Source organism: Phalacrocorax aristotelis, chromosome 13 (assembly GCF_949628215.1).
Source record: "Phalacrocorax aristotelis chromosome 13, bGulAri2.1, whole genome shotgun sequence".
Classification (NCBI taxonomy): Eukaryota; Metazoa; Chordata; class Aves; order Suliformes; family Phalacrocoracidae; genus Phalacrocorax; species Phalacrocorax aristotelis.
The window spans coordinates 8,188,740-8,212,861 of record NC_134288.1 but is presented as its reverse complement, the minus strand read 5'-3'; the positions used below and the strand labels follow the sequence as shown (position 1 = coordinate 8,212,861).

The 24,122-nt window shown below is 37.9% G+C and overlaps 2 protein-coding genes across 9 annotated transcripts in view; one reads left to right on the top strand and one right to left on the bottom strand.

The window, feature by feature from the left end:
* Nucleotides 1-705: 705 nt before the first annotated feature.
* LOC142064098 (translocating chain-associated membrane protein 1-like 1) lies at nt 706-22,091 on the bottom strand. The gene is made up of 11 exons (XM_075108665.1): nt 21,853-22,091; nt 16,883-16,943; nt 14,334-14,452; nt 13,273-13,389; nt 13,127-13,185; nt 9,202-9,286; nt 8,828-8,898; nt 8,639-8,743; nt 6,355-6,498; nt 5,362-5,522; nt 706-2,383 (listed from the first exon to the last, which is right to left on the bottom strand). The coding sequence occupies exons 1-11, from the start codon at nt 21,970-21,972 to the stop codon at nt 2,310-2,312; spliced, it is 1,116 nt and encodes a 371-aa protein (XP_074964766.1). The 5' UTR covers nt 21,973-22,091; the 3' UTR covers nt 706-2,309.
* Nucleotides 22,092-22,299: 208 nt separating this feature from the next.
* ZMYND8 (zinc finger MYND-type containing 8) overlaps nt 22,300-24,122 on the top strand; it is an 82,570-nt gene continuing 80,747 nt past the window's right edge. For 5 of the 8 annotated variants that reach the window (XR_012663047.1, XR_012663046.1, XR_012663045.1 and 2 more), the window contains exon 1: nt 22,301-22,400. The gene's annotated coding sequence lies outside the window, so the exon portion shown is untranslated. Of the gene's footprint in view, nt 22,401-24,122 lie in introns of all 8 variants that reach the window. The other 3 variants (XM_075108989.1, XM_075108987.1, XM_075108986.1) reach the window with 1 other exon arrangement.

The window sequence follows — 24,122 nt, the reverse complement described above, 5'->3', positions numbered from 1 at the left end:
AAAAAAAAAAAAAGTCGCTTAAAATACATGTGAGCAAGTACTCCTGTGAATTCATTGTTTCACCCCAGCTGTACTTTCTCATTCCCACTCAGCCAGAAAGAAAAACCGTGACATTTAAAGAAAAAACAAACCATCTTCATCATTATCTGATTTAACAACCACTTCAAATTTCAGCTTTCACAGACTTTGTATTAGCAAGCCAATGAAAAACAAACAAAAATCATAAGAATCACTGCCTCAATACAGTTTACTTCTAAAATCATATACACTTCCTTTTTTGTTAATGAACTACTTGTTACACCAAACTGCTAATTTTTTTTATTTGTAAATTCAGTGGAACTACCTTCTAACCATAAACTAATTACACTAAAGTTTGCAGGAACAGTGTTTTAAATAAAACAAACCTTTTGTTGCAAACAGTTTTCTGACACACCTTCATAATAACAAGCCTAGAATTCATTTAATGCATTTGGTGTTACTGTAAGTATGTACCCAAATATACCATATAGACAACGATTTTCTTAAAAGAAAGTTAATTGTTGTAAGGAGGAGATTCTTACATCAAATATGTGTGTACATGGAATACAACAGTAGCTATACATATACTTGCACTGTATTTGTATTTCTAAAATAATAACTGAAATAAAGAAAAAAAAAAATGAAGCTTCTTCAAAGTGCCATCACAAGTGTCATGCAATAATAATATTTAAGAGTGTAATCAGTTTATTCAAGTGGCCGTATTAGGAACATACATTCTGATAACACTGAAAGAAAAAAAAAAAGTTAAGGTTCAAAATTGTTTAGTCTTTCGTGCCTAGAATTGGATACTAGCACCTCAACTACTGTCTGTATTCACTTTTGAAAGCCTGGTCACTTAGGTGTGCAGAAATTGAAATCTACAGGGACTGTAGGCTTACAGTTACAGTGTACATTGAAGAAAACATCATCTTGTGAGCAGCATGCTGAGAAATACTTGAAGGCTAAGCAAATCTCACCCAAACTGCTCAAAAGATATTTTTATTGGACAATGTATTCATTATTATACAAGTTTATTAAAAATATTAGCAAATATATTCTAGTTCCATGGTAAACATTTTCAGTAGAAATTTATAGGCTTACATGAATTAATGTACTATTCCTACAATCTATTTGCACAGGGAGAAAGTTACAGGAAATTACAAAGTGAGTTCATGAAACTTATCCAACATTGAGATACCAGTCTCAGATCTATGACTGTTACTTACAAAAATACCATTAATCTTTTTATAATATAATCATATTAATATTAAAATCATATCCAGATAAAGTGTTCACATAAGGCGCAAATTAATACCTTACTAGACATAAAACCCTTGAGTCAGACTAAAATAAATTATTATCTACAGGTTAAAGAAAAAAGCTTTTAGGTTATGCTTGGCAAAACAGTCATTGCACTATTGTTTGAGCATCTCCCTTGAACATCATCTGAGTAGATTCAGAAGTTTAAGATGTGTCAGTTATCAACGAAAGTCAAAACAAACAGTTGAAAAAAAAATCTGGTATGTAACTGCAAGCATGAAATACTGACTTTTTAGAAATATTTGGGAGTTTTGTCTTTTATTTCAAAAGGGCTAAGACTATACTACAGATTAATTGGCTACTTTTCTTCCCCCTGCCCCATACAAGACAGAACAATCCACTGCAAAGTCCAACAGGTAGTCTGCTGTTTTTCCCAAGGCACACAGTTTGCATCTTTAAACATTAGTCTCACCTTTATACTGAAAAAAAAAAAAAAAAGATTAGCAATGTCCTGACAGAATTTGCCCTCTCTCTAAATCTCTAATTTTTAAAGAGAAATCAGGTATCTAACATTTTTGCTTTTTTACCAGGCTACCTCACTCCATGTAAGATGAATAAAGAAAAAATTCTTGGGGGGGGAAAAGGGGGGCAGAACAGACATTGTAAGACCTTTTTGGTACAGAATTTTGATTTTGTAAAAACAAATGACTACACAGATAACTTAGCTTCCTGAAGTGTCTATAATGCAAATACTACAGAAATGTAATAACTTCTGATCACACAACCAGAAGTTCAGACTGATTCATCTGTTTTCAATGTTAAAGCTAAGTGAAATTTGGAGGTGACTACTGGGTTAAGATAGATCAGAGGTGATCTTGTCATAAATGTGGGGTTATTAAAAAAAAATTTAAGAAATATAACCTGATAGTGTCCAATGAAAAAATAAGACATCCAAATAGTAGCTCTGCAGTGTCAATTTTTAAAGTCACAGTCTTCTGCCATATGTTGTCTTCTGATACTAGCTTGTATTCTCATACTGGTTTTGTTTTTTTTATTCTCGGCGATGCTCCACCTTCTGGTTTTGCTGCTCCATTGACAAGGTTAGCTGTAATTTGAAATTAAAGTACAGTAAACAAACACACAGTTTTGCTTCACACTAGACCAGGAAAATGGAAAAAAAAAATCTTAAATATTTGCTTCAGTTGAAATTAACTTCAAATTAGGTACAAGAATTTTAACTGTACAAAGTTGATATGAACAGGAGTCAGACAAAAGTTGCTTCAAAGTCTAGTTTCCTATCTCCAGGAACGACAGATGCTTCATGAGGAGTATCAAAGCTAGGGCAAATACAGACTGCTCCTACCAACATAATTTCTTTCAGGTTCCACAGGAACCTTAGTGACTTCCTGAGGTCTAGCATTTAGAATGTTGTTTTATTAACCACTGACAGACTGAACCCCAGGAATTAAATCTCAATCCATACTTTTGCAGAAGTTACTTCTACAAATTCTCCATATTCTATATCCTTCTTGTGTTTGTTTTAAACATGCTACTACTTTAAAATTGTCAACTCTTATGTTACAAGAAATAGCAAACAGTAATTTGCTATTTACCTGCTCAAAGTCACTTCAGGATTTAGAACTCTATGGTGCCTCCTATAAGCCATTTTTTGAGCTAGGTGGTAGTTAGTCTCCCCTTTTACTGTCGTCATTACTGTATCTTTCTGGCAATAGTTTAAGTCTTTTCAGATGGAGTTATCAACATGGATACAATTTTGGAGGTGTAGATACACATGCAGATTTATACAAGGGATGGTACATTCTAGCTGAGGGTTTTTTCTGGTTTGTTTTTTTTTTCCTTTTCCTTTATTTCAACAAGAAATTGACCTCATGTTTGCAGGAATAAGAAATTTATTTTAAAATCTTTCATGAGACAAATGCTAGCTTAAGTCCATTGCTATGTATGTATAAACTATGTTTCCTTTTCCCTCCCTCCATAATATACATTACTTTGAGTAGCTCAGAAATTTAGGAATTATATTGCAGATTAGGAATTTTCCATTTTTCCCTTGTTCCATGTTTGCAAGATCTTTCTGCACCTCTCTGCTGTAAGAAATTTGTTACCTCAACAGTTCATTTATTGATATGTCAGAAACTTGTTGGGCCCTGCTGGTAACTTCCTTTCAGAGTACCAATTGATCATTCTTATATTTTGAATAATTACTAATTAAGTATTAATCAGTGGCTCTTATTCTCTGACATCTTAAGTGGGATCTTAGTTTAGTAGTTCTCTATTTTGTCCTAAATAATAATTTTTACTAATTCCTCGGGATTTTTTTTGCCTATTATACAGCATCCTTAGTGTTATACCAGGAAGGCATGCGCTATTCTAGACAGTCTGCCATTTCACACTTACTGGCTTTGTCTGTCATTAGCTTAAGAAGATTAGGCCACAGCATGAGAGAAGCTGCAACAGGACAGATGGAACAAAGCAGTATAAGCAGGATTTATGGTAAACTTAACTTCTAGTTCATCTTTTGCCAGTTAAATCAGAACTTGATTTTTGGCTACATAGTTCTCCACACCTAACGACCTCAAATATATATTTTTTCCTATACTGTTGGGATCCTATGCCATCATGCCTAGCCACTGTACAGACACATTTCACTGCAAATGAGTCTGAATTCTCACCTAAAGAGCTGAGGGACAAGAGGAGTCCATTTACCTTCAAGTAGGCTGAAGAAACAACTTATGGCTAATGCCTGCAACTAACTACTGGCTTCAGTGGAACCCCAGCTCTCCTTCAGAATATTTCTACAAGTGTGAATACTTTTGCAATTAGAAATAAGGTAAACTGATAAACAATGTAAAACATCTTTCCACATATGCAGTCAGAGAGCTATAATGCCTGATCTATTCTTTGTTTTGTCCAGTTGAAGGAAACATGAAGTCAAACTACAGTATCACTTCTGCTATTCCAAACTGTAATCATCTTGGGAACATAAGAATTGCACTAATTTCATAAAACAATGCAGAAAAGCAATGAAGTAATTCATCTGGAAAAGAGAGAAAGATCTGCAAGACTGGAGAAAGAAAAGAAGAAAAAGCATCTGCAGCTATATTCAGAGCAGAAAGGCTGCTCTGGAATGATAAGGAAAAACAATGTTAAGAGCACCGTTGTGGTCTAGAATCTTCCAACTCATTTCAGCTCATGCTGACTCAGCTAGTAATCTCTGAATACAAAGAGCTCCAACCCTTCTTGGTAGAAACAAATACATAAAGATTGACTTCAGAAAGAGAGCTAGCTTGTGGTAAAATTCCCAAGAAACTGCATTTTTCAAACCTCTACCCAAATCTCAGAAGTGATTCCCATTCTTTCATACATAACTCTATCCAATGTTTTATATATATGCCAACAGGAATATGAAATTTCACTCTACCGAATCTTCGTAACTCCCCATTTAACTAATTTAATTGATACAAATTGGAATTTGGAAATTATACAACGTAATTTAATTAAAAGCCTTTCTCCATTAGTTGTCCTTTGCCAGCTACTATGATGTTCCTTTGGAGTTCTTTCTCAGTGGGTTTGATGTTCTTTACATGATGTGTTTTTATACAGAAGAACAAAGTAACAATTTTAATGGTGTGAAACATAATAGAAGTAGACTTTATGAAATACAGTAGGGATTTTAGATTATACTTTTTTCCTGATGTTAAATAAAAAAAAATATGTAGCAGCATTGTAAGACTTATTTAAAACAGAAAGAAAATCCTGGAATCATGAAGCCCAGTTTCATTAAATATTCCTTGTATTTAGTTTAACAGAGTTCAGTGAATAATCCTGAAGATTACCCAGGGCGAACACTTAATTCAGTTAGCACTCTGTGTGCTGTCCTGTTCGCAATATGGAATTAGACAAAAACATGCCCTAACATTTGAAAAAGCTGTATTATCTATAGTCTCTGCATGTCAAAAGGCAGATGGCTTTGCTCTTTTACAGAAAGGAAAGACATAAGATGACACATCTGGTAGAAAAACATTTGCCCTAGAAACAATTTTAATAAAATGTTGTGCCACTGACCTTTGTTTGGTTCCTTTTTTGTTCGTTTGTTCTTTGTGTTAGTTACTTTTTTCTTTGGAATCTGGTTCTTAACATGCTCTCTCCATTTCTTCAGCTGAAAATTTATAAATTTCCACATCATCCAGGCCTGTGTTAGACAAACAGCACCCAGGCAGCCAATCCTAATAAGATTTGAGATTTTGGAGACAGTTAGATAAAAGTTTCAGTTAACCATTAATAGACTGTAAATCTGTACTAATTTTACTTTTTTCTCCAAATTCTACTATTGAACAATTCAAGTCTTCATACCATGGGAAACCAGATGGATCAGAATGCTTTACCCAAGACAACGTGTGTTACACAAAAAGTGGATAGAAATCATATGTAGTACATTGCTGGAAGCAATTGTGTTTATCAAGGAGTTATGATCACAGCTTTCAATGGCTGATAGGAAATTGTGTCATTGACGCCCCTTCTGCCAAGCAATCTATGAATAAGAAATCGTGTAGATTCAAAATCCCTACCACACGCTCGATTACAGGCATTAAGTTGTAAGGGTGAATGTTAAAATGAGGAGCTTATGCTGAAAAAGTAATAAAATTTTAAAATTAACAAGTAACAATGAAAGATATACAAAAAATATTTTAGGAAGGCACCAAATAATTCATTAAAAAATTATGGGTATTAATATCGCCAAATCATAATTTGTCCAGAATAGACATAGGAAAAGTAAAAAAAAAAGTTTAATTATTATCCCAGGCTTTTTGGATAATTATCAACAATTAATTTAAAAAGTTTCTTTTTTTTCCTTTCTATTTCCCATAAATTTTGCTTACTACTTTTGTGAAAAGACAACAGAAAGTAGAACAGAATTTCCCTTCCCTTAAACACTCAAGAGGAAAACATCACCTGGGGAAATTCTTCAAAACACATTATCATCCTGGATTGTTTTATAGGAAGATATTTTGAAATGCCACATTATACAAGTATGAATGTCTAATAACCTTGTTATACCTCACAGGGAGTACATTGAAGTTTCCGTCTGCTATGGAAAAACCTGGATTCTCTACTGTTGCCAGACCAAATCCAAATGTGAGGACAGATAAAGTTAGGGTCAAAAGACGCACCATTACAAAAAGTAAAGCCCAAATGGTAAATCTGAAAACAAAATAATGAAATTAATGTGCTTTCTCCTTTTAGTCCATTTCTTTTCAATAAAGTCAAGTATACAAAGAACTTTTCATTAAAATTATCTCGGCAATGATAGGGAAATGTCCACAGAGGGTACCAATAATTACAGAAAAACTTGGTCATCTGCAAACATTAATTCCTGCCTCATTACACGATCTTTTGACTAGAAAGCACAATGAAGTAAAAAGATGATCTCAAGTTGGCATTCATGCTGTAAGCCATTTATACGTAATGGTGATGCTATAAAGCCAGAGAGCTGACCCTAAAGGTATAATATATATTTATTAAACAGTTGGAAGATAGAGACAATATACATCATTTTTAACAGCCAGACATTTATAGAACAAGAGAAGGTAATCAGATAGCTAATAAGTAACAAATGACAATTATCTCTGTTAGCTATGAAGTGAAAAAGATGCCATCCTGCAGATTTTCAGCATCTATAAGTTTTTCCTATAGGATGTGGGAAAAAACCCCTGAAGAACAGTTTTGTTAAGCTGACAATATTTTATTTAGAAAATTGGTATTACTATTGCCATTACATAAAAATATATATAGGAAAAATACTTCATATCATGTGACTGATGAATGGATTAAAAAAACCCACTACCAATATGAAAAAAATATATTTCCAAAAGTTCCATTAAAAAAAAAAAATTAGCTTGTTCAACCAATTTCAAGCTTAAAAGAAAACATACTTCAAATCTCTCACAGTATAAGCAACTCTGCTTAAAAAGCAACTCTCTTCACACCCTCCTCCAAAAAGGGATTTTTGAGAAAAGCTACAGTGTCTGGATGTAGAACTGTAAGAAGAAACAACAAATTCTGAGCTAGGAAAAATACCTAGTATTTGACATTGTGTTGTTTCTACAGTTTACATTGTAAGTGTTACACATTGTAATAGAAATAAAATGCCCCAAATACTTCTGCAATTCATCAGTTATGAAGACCAATTTCCATTTCCAGTTATTTAAACTGTGGTAATATTGTATGTGGTATAACTGATTTCCAGCCAAAGAAAGACACAGTTGCTTATCTAACCATTAGGGTCTTCCAAAGACAGGAAGATACATTCTCCTAATCAGTGCATTTCGCCTTCATGCTTTTGGATGGCATATAATGAAAAGCACATAAGCTCATATCTCAAAAAACCTCACAATTAAATATGACATACATGTGAAAGATAAGCTTTCTCCCACTTTCCCTATTTGCATCAGTAAACATTCACTTTTTGCAAAGAACATTTAGCATACCTATTTAAAATGTTAGCTTTAAGAAGTGACACAAATGCATCTTGTGAAAAGACCAGAAAGAGCCACAGCATTACACTGCCTCAAGGGAGACTGCCTATATATAAGGGACTGCATGAAAGAAAGCAAGGTGTTCATGATAATCTCTTCCAGCTGGGCAGTCACTCAGAAAAGGAAGAAAGAGTAAAAGAAAGAACACATAAATGGGACCAGGCTGCTTTATTCAAATTGGAACCTCCAAAAGTCTTTGCATTCAAATGGTGAAACCTATCCAATCCTTCCTAGCATGCCTCACAGTTAAGTATCTCAGTTCCTCATCTTCTTCCATCCTAAAATGCATTACTTGTATATCCGTTAATTCTCAGAATAGCTAAGAATCTTACTCAAGAGATGTATAATTGAAGACATCAACTACATGTTTTGAGACATTACCTTCTCTGTTGTATAGGGATTTCCCTTTCTCACCTTACCAAAAGGAGAGAGACCTGCAAGAACTCACAGGGAATGCTGCTTTTATTACTTCTTCGACTGACGGTTTTTAAAAACAAGCATCCCTACATACGAACACTTATTAACATTTAAGCAAACAGGCAATTTATAGAATCAGAAGCCAACACAGATATCTGAAATGGGACTTTAGCAAAAGTTTCAGCAAAACCTTACGATGATGATCATGAAGAGGTGTATTTGCTTCCTTGACTCTATGCAATGACAATCGCTTGTGTATTCAAAGCGGGTAATAACAGACATTGAACAAGTGATGTTTGCTACCTGAGTACTTTTACATACATGCAAATCCATTTATAAGCAATTATTAAGCAAAGTTCTGAATTTTAATTAATACATGCAAGATTTACCCTTTTTGCTTGTTTTCATCACTGAAGTAGAAAAGACGTGAGGCATGAAAAATGAGTTCCACTAGATAGTGAGGTACCATCAGAATTAGCCCCAAATGCTGCAAACTATAAAACAGAAAAGTTAGAAATTTTAATGAAATTATGAAGAAAATAGACCTATCTATTAAAAATGGACATGCAAATACTTACTTTAATATATAGGCACCAGAGATATGGGCAATGTAAAGGCAAATATAACATAGCTGCCTTGGAATATCTTCCTAAAATTAGAGAAATTACAATAAATGCTGTTACAGTTTAACCATACTCTCCAAAGAAAAATCATATCATTCATTAGGTTTGATTATTTTTCACACTAAATTTCTGGAAAGACTATCTGAATCAAAAACTACAGACCACCTAGACTAAATTAGATAGGAAATGCAAGCAATTAAAACACATAAATAGTATATCAATAACTGAATATGCAGGCATTTTTACAGTTAATATAAGCAAAAATATTAATATGAATAATTGGAAAGAACAGATATTTCATTAACTGTACTGACAGCAGCTCTCCATACCTTTCGGATCTTTTGGAAGTATAGCTCTGGCAGCGCATGAAGCCAATAGGCTATCTGGCAAACATAGAAGAATTTAACCTGAAAACTTAACAAAAATTCAGGTTATGAAAACACAATATTATAAATTTTCAAGCTTTCAACATGAGACAAAAGATTTTATTTCATGGTAGTGTTTTTGCTGACCCCCCTCCTTACTTCACCAAGAATTGAGAACTCTATCATTTCATGGTTGCTAAGCCCAAGACGGCCTCCAACCACCACATCTCCCACCAGTCCTTCTCTGTAAACAGCAGGTCAAGTGAGGCACCTCCCCTGTTCAGTCCAGTTACTAGCTGCATCAGAAAGTTACCTTCCACACACTCCAGGAACTTTCTAGACTGTTTCCTCTCTGCTGTGTTGTATTTCCAGTAGACGTCCGTAAGTCAAAGTCCCCCACGAGAACAAGGGCTAGCAATTGTGAGATTGCCAGCCGCTTGTAGAACGCTTCATCTACCTCTTCATCCAGGTTGGGTGGTCTCTAGCAGATCCCCAGCAGGATATCTGCCTTATTGGCCTTCCCCCTCATCCTTATCCATAAGCACTCAACCTCACCATCACAATCATTGAGCTCTATAAAATTGAAACACTCCCTAACATACAGGGCCACCCCATCTCCTCTCCTTCCTTGCCAATCCCTTCTGAAGAGCTTATAGCCAGCCACTGCAGCACGCCAGTCATGACAGTCATCCCACCATGTTTCGGTGATGGTGATTAAGTCATAGCTATCCCACTGCACAATGGCTTTCAGCTCCTCCTGTTTGTTGCCCATGCTGCGTGCATTAGTAGCATTTGAGCTGGGCTATCAATTTCACCCCCAACCTTGGCTCCTCTCTAGTGGGCCTGGCTATATCCCCTTCCCCCTTTGAACCTAGTTTAAAGCCCTCTCGATGAGCCCCACCAATTCATGAGCAAGAGTCCTTTTCCCCCTTTGAGATAACTGAACTCCACCTGCCACCAGCAGGCCCGGTACCATGTAAGCCTCCCCACGATCAAGAAAACTGAAACTCCACCAATGGCACCAGCCTCTGAGCCACATGTCAATCAGATGAGTTTTCCTGTTCCTTTCAGTATTCTTCCCTGCCACTGACAGGATTGAAGAAAACACTACGTGTGCTCCTGATCCTTTAACCATCACCCCAGTGCCCTGACATCCCTTTTGATGGCTTTTGGACTTCTCTCCGCAACCTCATCACTGCCAACCTGCGTAACCAGGTTGACAGAGTGCCTTGGGAGGCAGTCCCGAATGCAAAGGGGTCTGGGAAGGCTGGGCATTCAAGAAGGAAGTCTTAAAGGCACAGGAGCAGGCTGTCCCGCCATGTGCTGTAGGATGAACGGGCAGGGAAGATGACCGGCCTGGCTGAACAGGGAGCTTTTGCTGGGATTCAGGAAAAACAGAAGAGTTGACCACCTTTGAAGAAGGGGCAGGCAACTCAAGAACAGTAGAGTGATTTTGTTAGGTCGTGCAGAGAGAAAATTAGAAAGGCAAAAGCCCAGCTAGAACTCAATCTGGCCATTGTTGTAAAAGATTAAAAAAAGATTTTACAAATACATTAACAACAAGAAGAGAGCCAAGGAACATCTCCATCCTCTATTGGATGCAGTGTGAATAAACCCCCCATAATCCAGGAGGAAGCAGTTTACAACCTGCTGAGCCACCTGGACACTCACAAGTCTATGGGGCCAGATAGGACCCACCCAAGACTACTGAGGGAGCTGGTGAGGAGCTTGCCAAGCCACTCTCCATCATTTGTCAGCAGTCCCGGTTGACAGGGGAAGTCCCAGATGACTGGAGGCTTGCCAATGTGACACCCATCTACAAGGAGGATCCGGGGAACTACAGGCCTGTCAGCCTGACCTCAGTACCAGGGAAGGTTATGGAGTGATGCATCTCGAGTGAGCTCACCAGGCATGTGCAGGACAACCTGGGGATCAGGCCCAGCCAGTGTGGCTTCATGAAAGGCAGGTCCTGCCCAACCAGCCTGATATCCTTCTAGGACCAGGTGACCCACCTAGTGGATGACAGAAAGGCTGTGGATGTTGTCTACCTGGACTTTAGCAAAGCCTTTGACACTGTCTCCCACAGCATCCTCCTAGAGAACGAGAGGCTCATGGCTTAGACAGCTGTACTCGTCACTGGGTAAAAAACCTGGCTGGCTAGCTGGCTGGCCAAGCCCAGAGAGCTGTGGTGAACAGAGCTAAATCCAGTTGGCAGCCGGTCACAAGCAGTGTTCCCCAGGGCTCAGTTTTGGGGCCAGTCATTAATATCTTTATCAATGATCTAGATGAGGGGATTGAGTGCGCCCTCAGTAAGTTTGCAGGTGACACCAAATTGGGCAGGAGTGTTGATCTGCTCAAGGGTAGGTCAGCTCTGCAGAGGGAACTGAATAGGTTGGATCAATGGGTCGAGGACAACTGTATGGGGTTCAACAAGGCCAAGTGCTGGATCCTGCACTTGGGTCACAATAACCCCAGGCAACGCTACAGGCTTAGGGAAGAGTGGCCCAAAAGCTGCTCAGCGGAAAAGGCTCTGGGGGTGCTGGTCGACAGCTGGCTGAACACGAGTCAGCAGTGTGCCCAGGTGGCCAAGAAAGCCAACAGCATCCTGGCTTGTATCAGGAATAGTGTGGCCAGCAGGAGCAGGGCAGGGATGGTGCCCCTGTGCTCAGCCCTGGTGAGGCCACACCTCAGATACTGTGTTCAGTTTTGGGCCTCTCAGGACAAGGACATCGAGGTGCTGGAGCGTGTCCAGAGAAGGGCAATGAAGCTGGTGAAGGGTCTGGAGAACAAGTCTGATGGGGAGCAGCTGAGGGAGCTGGGGTTGTTTAGCCTGGAGGAGGCTGAAGGGAGACCTTATTGCTCTCTGCAACCACCTGAAAGGAGGTTGTAGTGAGGTGGCTGTTGGTCTCTTCTCCCAAGTAACAAGTGAGAGGATGAGAGGAAATGGTCTCAAGCTCCATCATAGCAGGTTTAGATTGGATATTAGGAAAAATGTCTTTACTGAAAGAGTGGTCAGGCATTGGAAGAGGCTGCCCAGAGAGGTGGTGGAGTCACCATCCCTGGAGGTATTTAAAAGGCATGTAGATGTGGCACTTGGGACATGGTTTAGGAGGCCATGGTGATGTTGGGTTGGTGGTTGGACTTGATGATCTTAGAGGTCTTTTCCAACCTTAATGATCCTGTGGTTCATTATCTTAAATTAATTCATTCTGACTCATTATAGTTTATGATTCCTAAATCACAGGAACCACAAATACAAAACATTAGCATCATGATCTTCTCGATAGCAAGCTCTGAATCACCTTTTGAGACAGTAGGAAAGAAAAAAAAAAAACAAAAAAATCTAACACACAGGAACAGTTCATCCTGTGAGCAGTGGAACTCCTTTTCCTAAAAAAATGCATATTATCACCCTTCCCTGTACCACAGTCACCAGAGAAAAAGGAGGTGGGGGGGCACAGCAGACAAACACCACAGTTTCGTAAGTCATCTTAATTTAAAAAACAAAACAAAAAAACCCCTACCTATAAATCCCCTCTGATTTGAAAATTCACTCTCCAACAAACATTTTTCTTTAGTGTGAAACAGTTCAGCAGTCCCATTATGTATCCCATCTTGCAAACACTTTCACTTTAGCTCAGCTATCATGGGTAAGTTAAAGTTAAGAACACATGCAGGTATCCCTTGGATAGATGTTCAATTCATCAAATATTACCTTTGTGTAAAACAGGTGGCAGTTTTCAAAAAGAGGAAAGTATTTTCATCTATCTGTCAGTCTTACAAGGTACTAATGTCACCTCCCTATTAGTGGTTCCCTAACATTCAGGGGGGTTAAAGAGTAAGTGATTAGAAGCACCAGCTTTTTTCAAATTGAAAATAGAACACTTACAGCATACGAGAATGAGGATAATCTTTCCAGAATGAGGTTGGGTTCATCACAAATTCTTCCTAAAGAAAAACGTCATTGATTTAAGGACCTTCTTAATACTGCTAAGTCTATATTTTTAAATAAAAACAGCAAATAGAGTGACTTACCCCATTCAAAATACTTGCTCCCCATATAAACGAAAACAAGTAGAAAAATGCTAGCTGTCCAGATTCATTGAATTTGCTGTGCTTTGTTTTTGACAAATGCAGTCGTCTAGTCATTTTCTAGAAACAAAAAGCAGATCAATAAATGTAATTTCTAAAACAAGAAAGCTATTTGGGAGTTAGTGTTCAATCCTGATTTTTTTTCCTATTTTATTTTTCTTCCCCAATCTCCCATTCCTCAGTCAAAATACATAGCTCCCACAACTTAAGACCTTGATCACCACTTCATATGACTATCAGCTTCAATAAAACTTGCCACTATGGTAAATTTCACACAGAAAATATTCAGTGAACGTATTCGGACAAATTTTTTCCCCCCATGATCAGAGCCATATTGCTAAAATTTTCAAATCTCTTTGCACACTTAAAAACCATTTCAGCTTCTATGGCTCAGAGGACCTATTTGTGAAGACATTCTAACACCATTCAACAATGGATGGTTTTCACAATGGCTTTAACAAGTTAATTTTACTTTGCAAGTGAGCTGGTGTAAAAGAGCACATCATGAAGTGTGAGGTCCCTCTTTGAGGTGAAGCTCAGTGGACAAACAGAAATCCACCACCGCAGTAATTTTCAATTTTGATCTTCTGAATACATCTTGTGAATCTAACGCAGTTAGATTTTGAGTACAGCATAAGCATTTAACGTCTGTTCTTACACAAGAATGTAAGTTATATTGATTGAAAGAAAGATTCAGTGGTTTATACCATTAATAAATTGAGGAAATATCACTATAATAATATCATAGAATAACTTGGGTTGGAAAAGATCCTTAAGATCACTGTGTCCAACCAGTAACTTAATACTGCCAAGTCCACCACTAAACCAAGGTCTATTTGCATTTTTGTCAAAGAACAAAAGGATCGATCATAACAGAGCTGCTAAATGCTAGACCATTCCTTGTACCATGGCTTATACTTATCTTGAAGAAAAACTGTTAGCAACTGATGGCTAAAGATAACACATTTATAGACAAGTATATTATATCCCAATAATAAACTTACGTCTAATATGTACTCCTGGATTACAGCGTGCAGATTAATAGCTACAAGCATGTAGAAGAAGATTGTGGCAATGTCCTTTGGACCATAGTCGTAAAAATGAAATTGCTCACTGTTGTCATCTAAAAAAAAAAAAAAAAGTGTATTTTTACATTCTTATGAAGGAGTACTCTGCAACTGAGCAAGGGCAGCACAGACCACTGCTCTTGGAAGTTATGTTAAATTGATACAGGATACTAGTTGTAAGTTTTACATTTTTGAAAATTACTTTCTATGCCCAATTAGTTCATTCAGATCTTCTTTTCCTTCAGTACAATGATATAGTTATAAGCCTAGAATGAACTATTGAGAACAGTATACACTGAGCTGTAGCTGTAATCCATTTCTTCTATCTAGGCCATCAAAAAAGAAAGAAAAAAGAAAGAGGGGGAAAAACACCCAACACACCAACAACCTTATCCTCTATACTTTGGTAGAGACCAAATGAGATTCCATCTTAAGAAGCACAACTATACATGGGGAAAAAAAAAAAACCCAAAACAGCAAAACCCTATACAGTGAGAATAGTATCCCTAGCAGTTCAACACATTGGTAAGTAATAACTTCCCCAGAATTAATAATATGTTTCCATAAATCAAAAAACCCAACCACCAACAAAAAACCAATAAACATTCACACTGTTACAAAAATACTTCAAATGTTTGTGTTTACTGTGTTTAAGCATGGGAGAACTTACAAATTAAATTCAGATAAAAAAAGCATGTATCACGAGCACTAGACTTAAGGAAGCCTTATTTTGTAGAGATGTCTCTCCTTTGGCCCACAAAACCCGCTACAACAACCTCACTTTCCTTCATGCATCTGCAACACTGCAATGGAAAACAACGAACTTCTACTAGAACTAACCAAGAACCACATTCATCCTGATTTACAGGTTAGCATGTCTAACATTTACACTCTTCTGGTTTCACTTAAGAGAGGGCATTAATTTGGATGTCTGTTATCTGTACAGCTACCACTTTTCATAAATATCAAGGAATTTTGTCATCTTTAAGAATTCTACCCTTTGGCAACCTCTGTTTGCGTTGTCCAAACGCAAAACAGCAGAAATACAGACATCAGCCAACCTTTTTTCCCCTAAAGGAAACTAGACTAGAAGGTGTCAAGAAAGCAATTAACTGCTTCCCATAACATGAATGGTACATTAAGGTCCTAATGCACAGGACATCCATATAACTACGTGTCAGATGTACTATTTCTGTGTTTGAAAACAGCTTGTGATATAAGCGATGAACAAGTAATTGCATAGCACATGCTATTTCTGCCTGGTCTCTAGCACTTTTTTTCAAAATGGATTTTCACTAGGAATATATTAATTGTTTTCAGAGGGCCAGAGGTGAGACCTCAAAATTGCATAACTCATCCATACCTCCTATTAAAACTAAAGGAAGCTGTACCTTCTTCAGTCCACTGCATGTATGCAATATATATATACACATACATACATACACATGCGTGCACCAAACACTATGAAGAAGTTACATCACAGGCATCTTGGCAACTGACACGTGGTTTTTACTTTTGGCTCCCCTATAGGAGATTCCTACTTGATGCTGCTCAAACAACAGTAAAGCAGACTGATAAAACAGACGGTAAAACAGACTGCATACACCTCAAGTGTTCAACATTAAACACATCAGAAAACATTTGCAAAAAACGTTATGTATTCATTACTGCAAGCAAAGTTGATCAATGCATTATTTTGAACATAATAAATGTAGTCAGAGTGCTACACTATTTAGAACAGTTGTAGCACAGAGTTCAAGTTTGGAAGTCAAGATTAGAACAGAAGTCAGACTTTGCTGATTTCTATGGACTTTAGTTCCCCATCTGGAATAATTCTACCACAGTACCTATTTTTAATAAGACATTGTGCAGATTAATTCCTGCAAAGAATTGAAAGTTACCAAATAAGGAAATTCCACTAGCTGCTTATATCTCTTGTCTATAGTACAGCAGGTACAAACGATTTAAAAAAGGTAATATTTTGGGGGAAAAAAGGATCAGTACTTTCCCCCTTTGTTATTTAAAAGCCTGATTCAATCAGCAACATCAGTTACTTGATAATAACAACATCATGATATTTTTGAAATATAAACCACAAATCCATTACTAATAACATAAGAAATCATTAATAAGCAACATTAAAGAAATATATATATAAGATGACCAAAATATTCTGCTACTTGACCACTCCTGTTGATTGTATCAAAAACTGGAAAGAACACGTGCTTTTCATGTTAAAATGCAAGTTAGGAGCCATTTTAACTATGGGAAAAATAACCCAGTATTATTCACAAGTAATGGAGAAAACACTGGAATGTTTCAGTGAGTATAGTATTAGTAAATCCAAAAGCAGACAGACAAATATGAGGAGTTCTACTATATTATAAAGGTGAAGTGAATTGAAGTCTTGAGAAAAAAAAAAAGAAGAGTAATTTTTAATAGCTTAGCATTACAAGGGAAAAAAAAAAGATTTTATTTAATCTCACCAGTGGTATAGGTGACATTGTGCTGCACAGCAATAAAGATGATAGCATACTTGGATGGGACCTGAAATTCAGAAAAAAAAACAAGGAAAAATTATCAGATTTTTTTTTCAAACAAGCTAGACTATAAACACCCAAAACTAGCATATTATGCCACCAACAAGTGTTCTCCCACAGATGATTTAAATCAAAGAGATCCCAAAAGCATTCTTCAACATTTACTGCATAGGGTCAGGACTTGAATTATGTCCTTTTAGCTAAGGATCAAATTACTCACTGTTCTACTAACTAACATTTTAAAGTATTTAGAAGTGTAAATGGCTTTCAATTATTTCAAAAGGTAAAAGACTCTCTAAATTAGATGGAAAGTTTCATCTAATTTTGCAAGATATTTTAAAAAAGGAATGTTCTGGCTAAGTGTCCCTATAAATAAATAGAGTATTCAAAACAGCATAGTAGAATTATAAGATTCATCAATTTCTTGTATGATAAATCACACATTTCCTAAAAATTACAGTACAAAGCAACCAATGGTATATTTTGTGTTACTTTTTTCTCGAATGGCAAAACTATGGTTTTAAAAAACAAACAAACAAACAAACCCCAACACTTGCAGCCACCCCTACCTCTTAAAAATGTCTTCCCATTCCCATGCTGCAGTATATTTAGCCCTTAGCTGTAACAATGGAACTGTTTATAATGTGCATTACTGTATGACCCTACAGCCAAGTCATAAGAGATAAATATGTTTGCTTAGTTTAGTTGAAAACATTTCATTATTTGCTTTTCACAACTTCAAAAACAGTCATGCTGATGTAACTGAAAGAGTGGTAAGCTATATATAACACAGGGATATAAGTGGAAGGGAAAAGAAAAACAAACCCACAACAACTGGTTCCTTTGCTACAAAAAAATGCAATATGGAATTACATCCTACACTGCCAATAGAAAATACATTTATTATGTTTGCGAGCACTCAGTTATCTAGTTCATAAATCAGAGATGTACAACAGGCATCATCTGAAAACTGATATAAAAAATATTCTTGTATCTCTTACGCTTTCTCTTAAACTGATCTTCATAGATATGACTTAAAACAAAAGAATATAAACTAAAAAAAGATAGATATTTTCCTCAGATATTACACCATCTAATTTCTGAAACTGTAACTAAAAACATTCAGAAGTATATAAAACAAGCATAAATTCATCCAGCAACAGAGTAAGCAAGAGGAACAACAATGCAAAAGAAGATCCTCTGTAGCAAGAAAAGGGTGAAGGCAAATTGCTTCAGTACACTGGGAGTGCACCTGTGAAATTAAGCAGTAGAGGAGTCATAATACTGAAGAGTGTTTTTAAGAGGAATTCTCATTAAGGAAAACCAAAGTACCAATTTTTCTGGCATAAAAAATTGACTTTCAGACACTGCAGCTCTATGAACAATTTAACCTTTTGTAAGCCAGCACTAACATCAAAAGGAGCAATCCTGCCTTTCTCTTTACTGCCAGTTGCTTCTTGTCTCTGCCCCACACTTGTGCTGTCATGAGTAGTGGAGTGATGAATCGGACAGGAAAATTATACAAGTTAAAACTGACCCAGCAAAACAGGAGGAAGGAGAAAACCCTATTAATCTTAACACAGATTAATTTCCTCATATGCTGCACTGCTCAGCTACAGAAGGGCTTTTCTATGCTTGATGGGGAAAATAAGCAGCTAGAGCATCGATACCAACTTAAAATGTCCATGGAATAAAAGTGTGAAAAATTCCGTGCCAACTGCTCCTGGAAAGACAGGGAAAATATAGATAATCGCATAGGTATCAATGTCATCAGCACCTAACTGAAACAAACATGCTTGCTCTCAGTAAGCCACCACTCGGGACGCACAGCAACAGTCTCCCTTGTAGAAGGGCATTCAGACAGCATCAAATAACTTCACACAGACCCCTTCATTAGGGAGCTTTCCTGTGAAAAAGTTTTTTTTTGTTTAAATGCTCTTTGGGAGAAGAGGGTGGTGAGAGTCTTTGCTAGAGCCCAGCAAGTTAGCTTTTCTGTTTGTCTGTGAAGCACACAACATAATACTACAAGTGTTTCACTCTGCTGGAAGTACGGGAGCCCCACTAAGTTGTATGCTGTGATAAGACAGCCACAGATACAAGGATGATTTAAATTGTTGTAGGAGGAAAGAAATTGTATGAAACTCTCTGAGATGATACTAGAAGCTTAAAAAGAACCATAAATACTAAAAGAAAGGTTTCTTTAGAAAACAAGGCCCACTCTGTTGTCAAGAAAAGGAGTAGGATTGAGCGCATAAACAACTAAATATTCACTGAGAAGGAAAAAGAAAGAAAATAACAGTGAACACGCTAAAATTTAACAGCCACTTTTCAGTATGTTACAATCAGAGTGAATCCCCCTACACACATCTATAGACCTCACAATAATCAGCAAATTTTAGGTATAGGAAAGCACAATTAAGGTGGACAAACAACCTTATGCGTAAGAATTCCCCTTAAAGAAATTCTTACAATTGAATTCATGACATTCTAATGCTCATTTCTGATTTTAACATACTTAGTTTTTTGGATGGTCTCATGGATATGGACAATTGAACACCACCTAGAAAAGAAAGCCCTGTATTTACTATAGTGCTGTGTAAGCCCAAGCAAATCATTCAATAGGTAGTCAACTGTTGAAGTTTTATTCACACACTCTTTAGGTTACAAGTGTATAACCTATGGTATCATGGGCTACATATGGAAATCTGTCATTGACAGATGCATTTGAAATCACAGTAAGCATAAAATGCTTACTTAAAAGAGGTAAGAGCTGTGTAGGCAAGTTCAGTAACACTTATGAAGCACTCAATATAGAAACATCACAAACGTCACCAAAGTTTCCTGGAAAAACATGAGTAGTTTTGTTTGTTTGGCAGACTGGATTACCAGTTATAGAGGTGGTATAAGACCTAGCAAGTGAACAGCAGAAGTACAGATTTCATTCAAATAACTCCAGTATGTTTTTCTGCAGTGAACGAAGCAGAAGTGTAATACAGAGATCTAACCTGTTACTGAGCACTGCTATTCCTCTGTATAAAAAAACTGAAAGGTATCTCAATCAAAAAAGTAATTTTTTTCATCAAAAAGGAGATACAGGTATTTAAATTATCCAATAAGAAGTATAACAGTACATTTTCAAACAAGCACAACAAAAACACATCACAAACTACACTAGATTCTAGTCTGCATTTGAACTTTTAGAATTATGCTGACTAGAAGTGAGACAATTTGCTAATTATCCTTGGGTGTAAGTAATATTAACTCACTTTTTTTTCTCTAAAAGAAATCACCTTCATCAAAGTAACAATGCTCACCCCGGGGTAGCTGCACAGTCCCTTCCAATACCTGTGGAGTTACAGAAATACAACTTCTGTGGTGAATACAAAGCCTGAGTTAAGACAAATGGAATTCAGAGCGCAAACTCCAGAAAACATACTTGTTTTCAACAGCAAAAAGACACAGAGCAATATCTTTTTAAAAGTACCATATATAAACATATATAAGAAGTTCCATTTGGGATCCCAAACTGGGTTTACTTTATTACAGGTGCAGATACTTTCTTTCTTTCTTCAAGCCTTTGTCACCCGAGTTGTCAAGCCCCTAGCTATTTTGCTTTTTTCTCAAGACTGAGTTCTGCATTTAATTTATTATCCTTTATGACATACTCCTGCATAGATGGCACAACTTACTACACCTCAACACTACATTTGTCCACCATTTAGAAGATTATCTGACCATCACAACTGCTTTCTCTATTTCTGTTCACTATCCTTAGTGTTTTCAGAGTGCATCAAGATATATATCTTAAAAAAAAGAAAGAACATCTACACATAAGTATTTTATCTCATAATTTAACAGTACTTTTAATTTTAAGTTATCTGATTTTTAATCTTATCCAACTGTTAGGAAATGTTGAAATATTTCAGTAAAGTATTTAAGTTGTAATAACAATATTTCAGTTAAATATTTGTCCGTCCAGAATTAAAACTCTATTTTCCAAGCCTTATCCCATACTCAACACTAACATATTAATGTAGCAACACACACACACACACACGGCTTTTAACCTAAAAGTGGGGAAAAAGATGCCTAAGAGATACCTAGACCAATACCCCAGAAACTAATAAACAGCTTGCACGTGGAAATAATTCCTATGATAACTTTCAAATACAAAGGCAAAGAGGAATTCAGAAATTAGGCAACAGACCGAGGCGTGGTGCAGAAGGCTGACCAGCAGTTTTTACTACCATCTGGTCAAGCATGCTCAAAACAACAGAGACTGACTGAAACCCTCTTTCTTAGAGTGTTCCGAACTCCTTTACCACGCGGACTTCTGAAGGGGCAACAAAGAGACATAAAGCGGCACTCTGCTTTAGTCAAAGGGACTTGAGGAGCTTTATAACTCAGGAGACTGGAACTGAATAAAAGGGAGCTTATGGGAGGGTCCTAGGAATGAAACATATGCGGAGATGAAGGAAAACCGGACGAGGAAAGAGCAGCAACCTGACAGAAGCGGACAAGGGGTCGCAGAGGGAGAGCGGGAGCTGGCAAAGGCAGCTCAGGAGAGAGGGCACTGTGGAGTATGTCAGCTGAGGCAGGACAGAGAGAAACGAAACTGGCTGCAGTTTCATTTCGGAGGACAGCCGAGGCATGGAGAGGAGTCTCCGAGCAGGGTGCCACGGAGTCACGCCTCGGGGTAGAGAAGAAACAGGGAGATGACCCTGCAGGGAAGAAGGGAAAAGGCAGACGGAGCCAGCGAGCGTGGACAGAGCTGCTCGGCAGCGAGGCTGAGGCGAGGGGAAGGGATGTCCCAGGGAAGCCCCAGAGCGGGAAGCCCAGGGCGCCGCAGCTGCCCCACGGCAGGACCAGGCGCTGCTCGTCTCGGCAACCACCAGCCCCCTCACCCCGCCCAGTACCTCAAACACGACCCCCAGCAGGAGGCCCATCACTAGGCAGGATGCGGTATCCGCATGGTTCTGAATGATGAACTCGTGGCTTAGCACCGCCGGGCTCTTGTTTTTCCTGCGGAACCCCATAGCGGTGACAGCTCCCGAGCCCGGGCAGCCCCGCCGAGGGTAACAACCCCTCTCCCTGCCCCTCAGCAGCTTTCACCTCACGCACGGTGAACACCGGCCGGCCCAAAAGGCCCACCCCCTTCCGAGTTTCAGCCAATCGAATTTAAGAGCGCTTATGAGTGACAGTCCTGACAACTAATCGTTAGGCGGTCTGGAAGAGCGGGTATGAGTGACACGGACGCCTGCCAATCCTGTGTGTGGGTGGGCAGGGCTTACTCAGAAGGCCGCCGCGGCCCCTGGCGGGCGGGGTTTAGTTCGCGCCGGAGGCGGGCTGGGTGATGAGGTGGTTCCCGCCGGCCGAGGCTCAGCGGAGCGGGTTCCTCTGGTCCCGTCTGGTCCGGCCTGGCCTGTGCGGAGGCCGTGCCGGACGCAGCTCCACAAGCGGCCAGGTAGCTCTGTTCTTGCCAAGCCGACGGGGTACGATGGTCGGTCCGCTGTCCTCACGAGTCCCAGGACTGCGGCCCGCCCCGGTGGTGGGGAGCGGCTCCTCCTCATCCCCCGCCAGAGCTGAGCCACGCTGCCTCACCTACGGCTAGGCAAAATTGGAAAAGCTATTGAGAAACTCCCTTCTTCTCTCCCCCTCCTCCAAAGTAGAGAGAAAGGGGATTCAGAGTGCCTCGAAGTCCTAAAAATGTGGGTGTTTGGCTATCTGCTGGCTCTAGCTGGAATTGAGGGGGCAAGCCATTTATCCAAGAAATGTCACTGAAGGAAAGGGTGAAGGCCAGAGGGTGGCATGGCATCCCAGAGGACAACGTTGGAAGAGAGAAAATAAAACTAGGTTCCACCTGGCAGGCAGGTTGATTGCAGTGAAGAGAGGATCCACTGGATCCAGTTGCCAAGTAGGATGTAAAATGCAGTTCAGCTGTAAGGCAGTTTTGCTACCTCTTGATCATAAATATTTCATGCTCACTGATACTATTTTTTAGTATGCCTGAATTTTCTTTTTGTTTTCTTTTTGTTAAATGTTCTGCTTAGTTGCTGAGTTTGGCTATGCTCATACTCCTTTTCCCACCCTTATTTTGAGTTTCAGGCTAATGTATTCAGAAACTGTATTTTACATTTTAAATTAAGAATTGCTACAGAGCACAGGTGCTATCTGGGACATTCATTTGGGAAGCAACTGCTGTGCATGTTCTTTTTTTCAGCTGAAAAGAGGAATCAAAAATAAAATACTTGTAGCAAGTTGTTTACAAATAATGGTTGATTTTTTTTATGAAAAAGAAACAATAACATTGAAAGAAGTTCCTAATTGTTTAGCCTAATTGCTGTTTCTCTTTTTTTTAAAGCTACAAAAAAAATCCTGACTGAGAATTAACTGTGTTTTGAAACAGTTTTGTTTCTTCCTGGGACATGTTAGAGAAAGGGGCAAGGAATGCTGAATAGGAATAGAAACCAAGAAACAGGAACCTGCATATCATTTTGTCACCCAGAATATACTATTCTTGTACAATTTATACCATTCTTTTTGTACCATATCAGAGTAAGCAAGCTAGTTTAGATTTTTATTGGCTGAGAATATCTGAGAAAATCCCTAATGTAGGGCTTTAAGAATTTTTCTATATTTGTATAATTTCTACATTTTTAGCTTTGTAGATAATTTTACTTTCAGCATAAATTTCAGTTCTTATACTTGCTTGAGTTCCAAATAAGTAACATTGAGTTTTTATTTTCAAACAAAACTAAAGCAATTTAGGAGTTACCACTTCTGTGATTTGCTACTCACATACATAGATGCATGCTTTCTTTAGGACAAGGTAAGATTTAATACATTACTCAAATTTAAGATTAATAATTAATCTAGAAATTACATGATCTTAGCAAAATGAATCTTGAGGCAGATTTGCTAGCTATAAGACTTAAAGATTTAGACCATGACATACAATGAGAAAATCAAATATGATGATTTATAGTAATATTAATCTAGTGTTCAAGAGCATGGTTCAAGAGATATCCAGTGATGACTTCTATATATACTGGCCTAAATTTTTAGTATAGACACACGCTTGTATGCTCAAGAGATCACAGTTGTGTAAACTGATTATTTCAATTGACGAAAGGCTTGAAACATTTTTTGCAGTAAAACATTGTGTGTAAGAGGCAAGGAAAAAAAA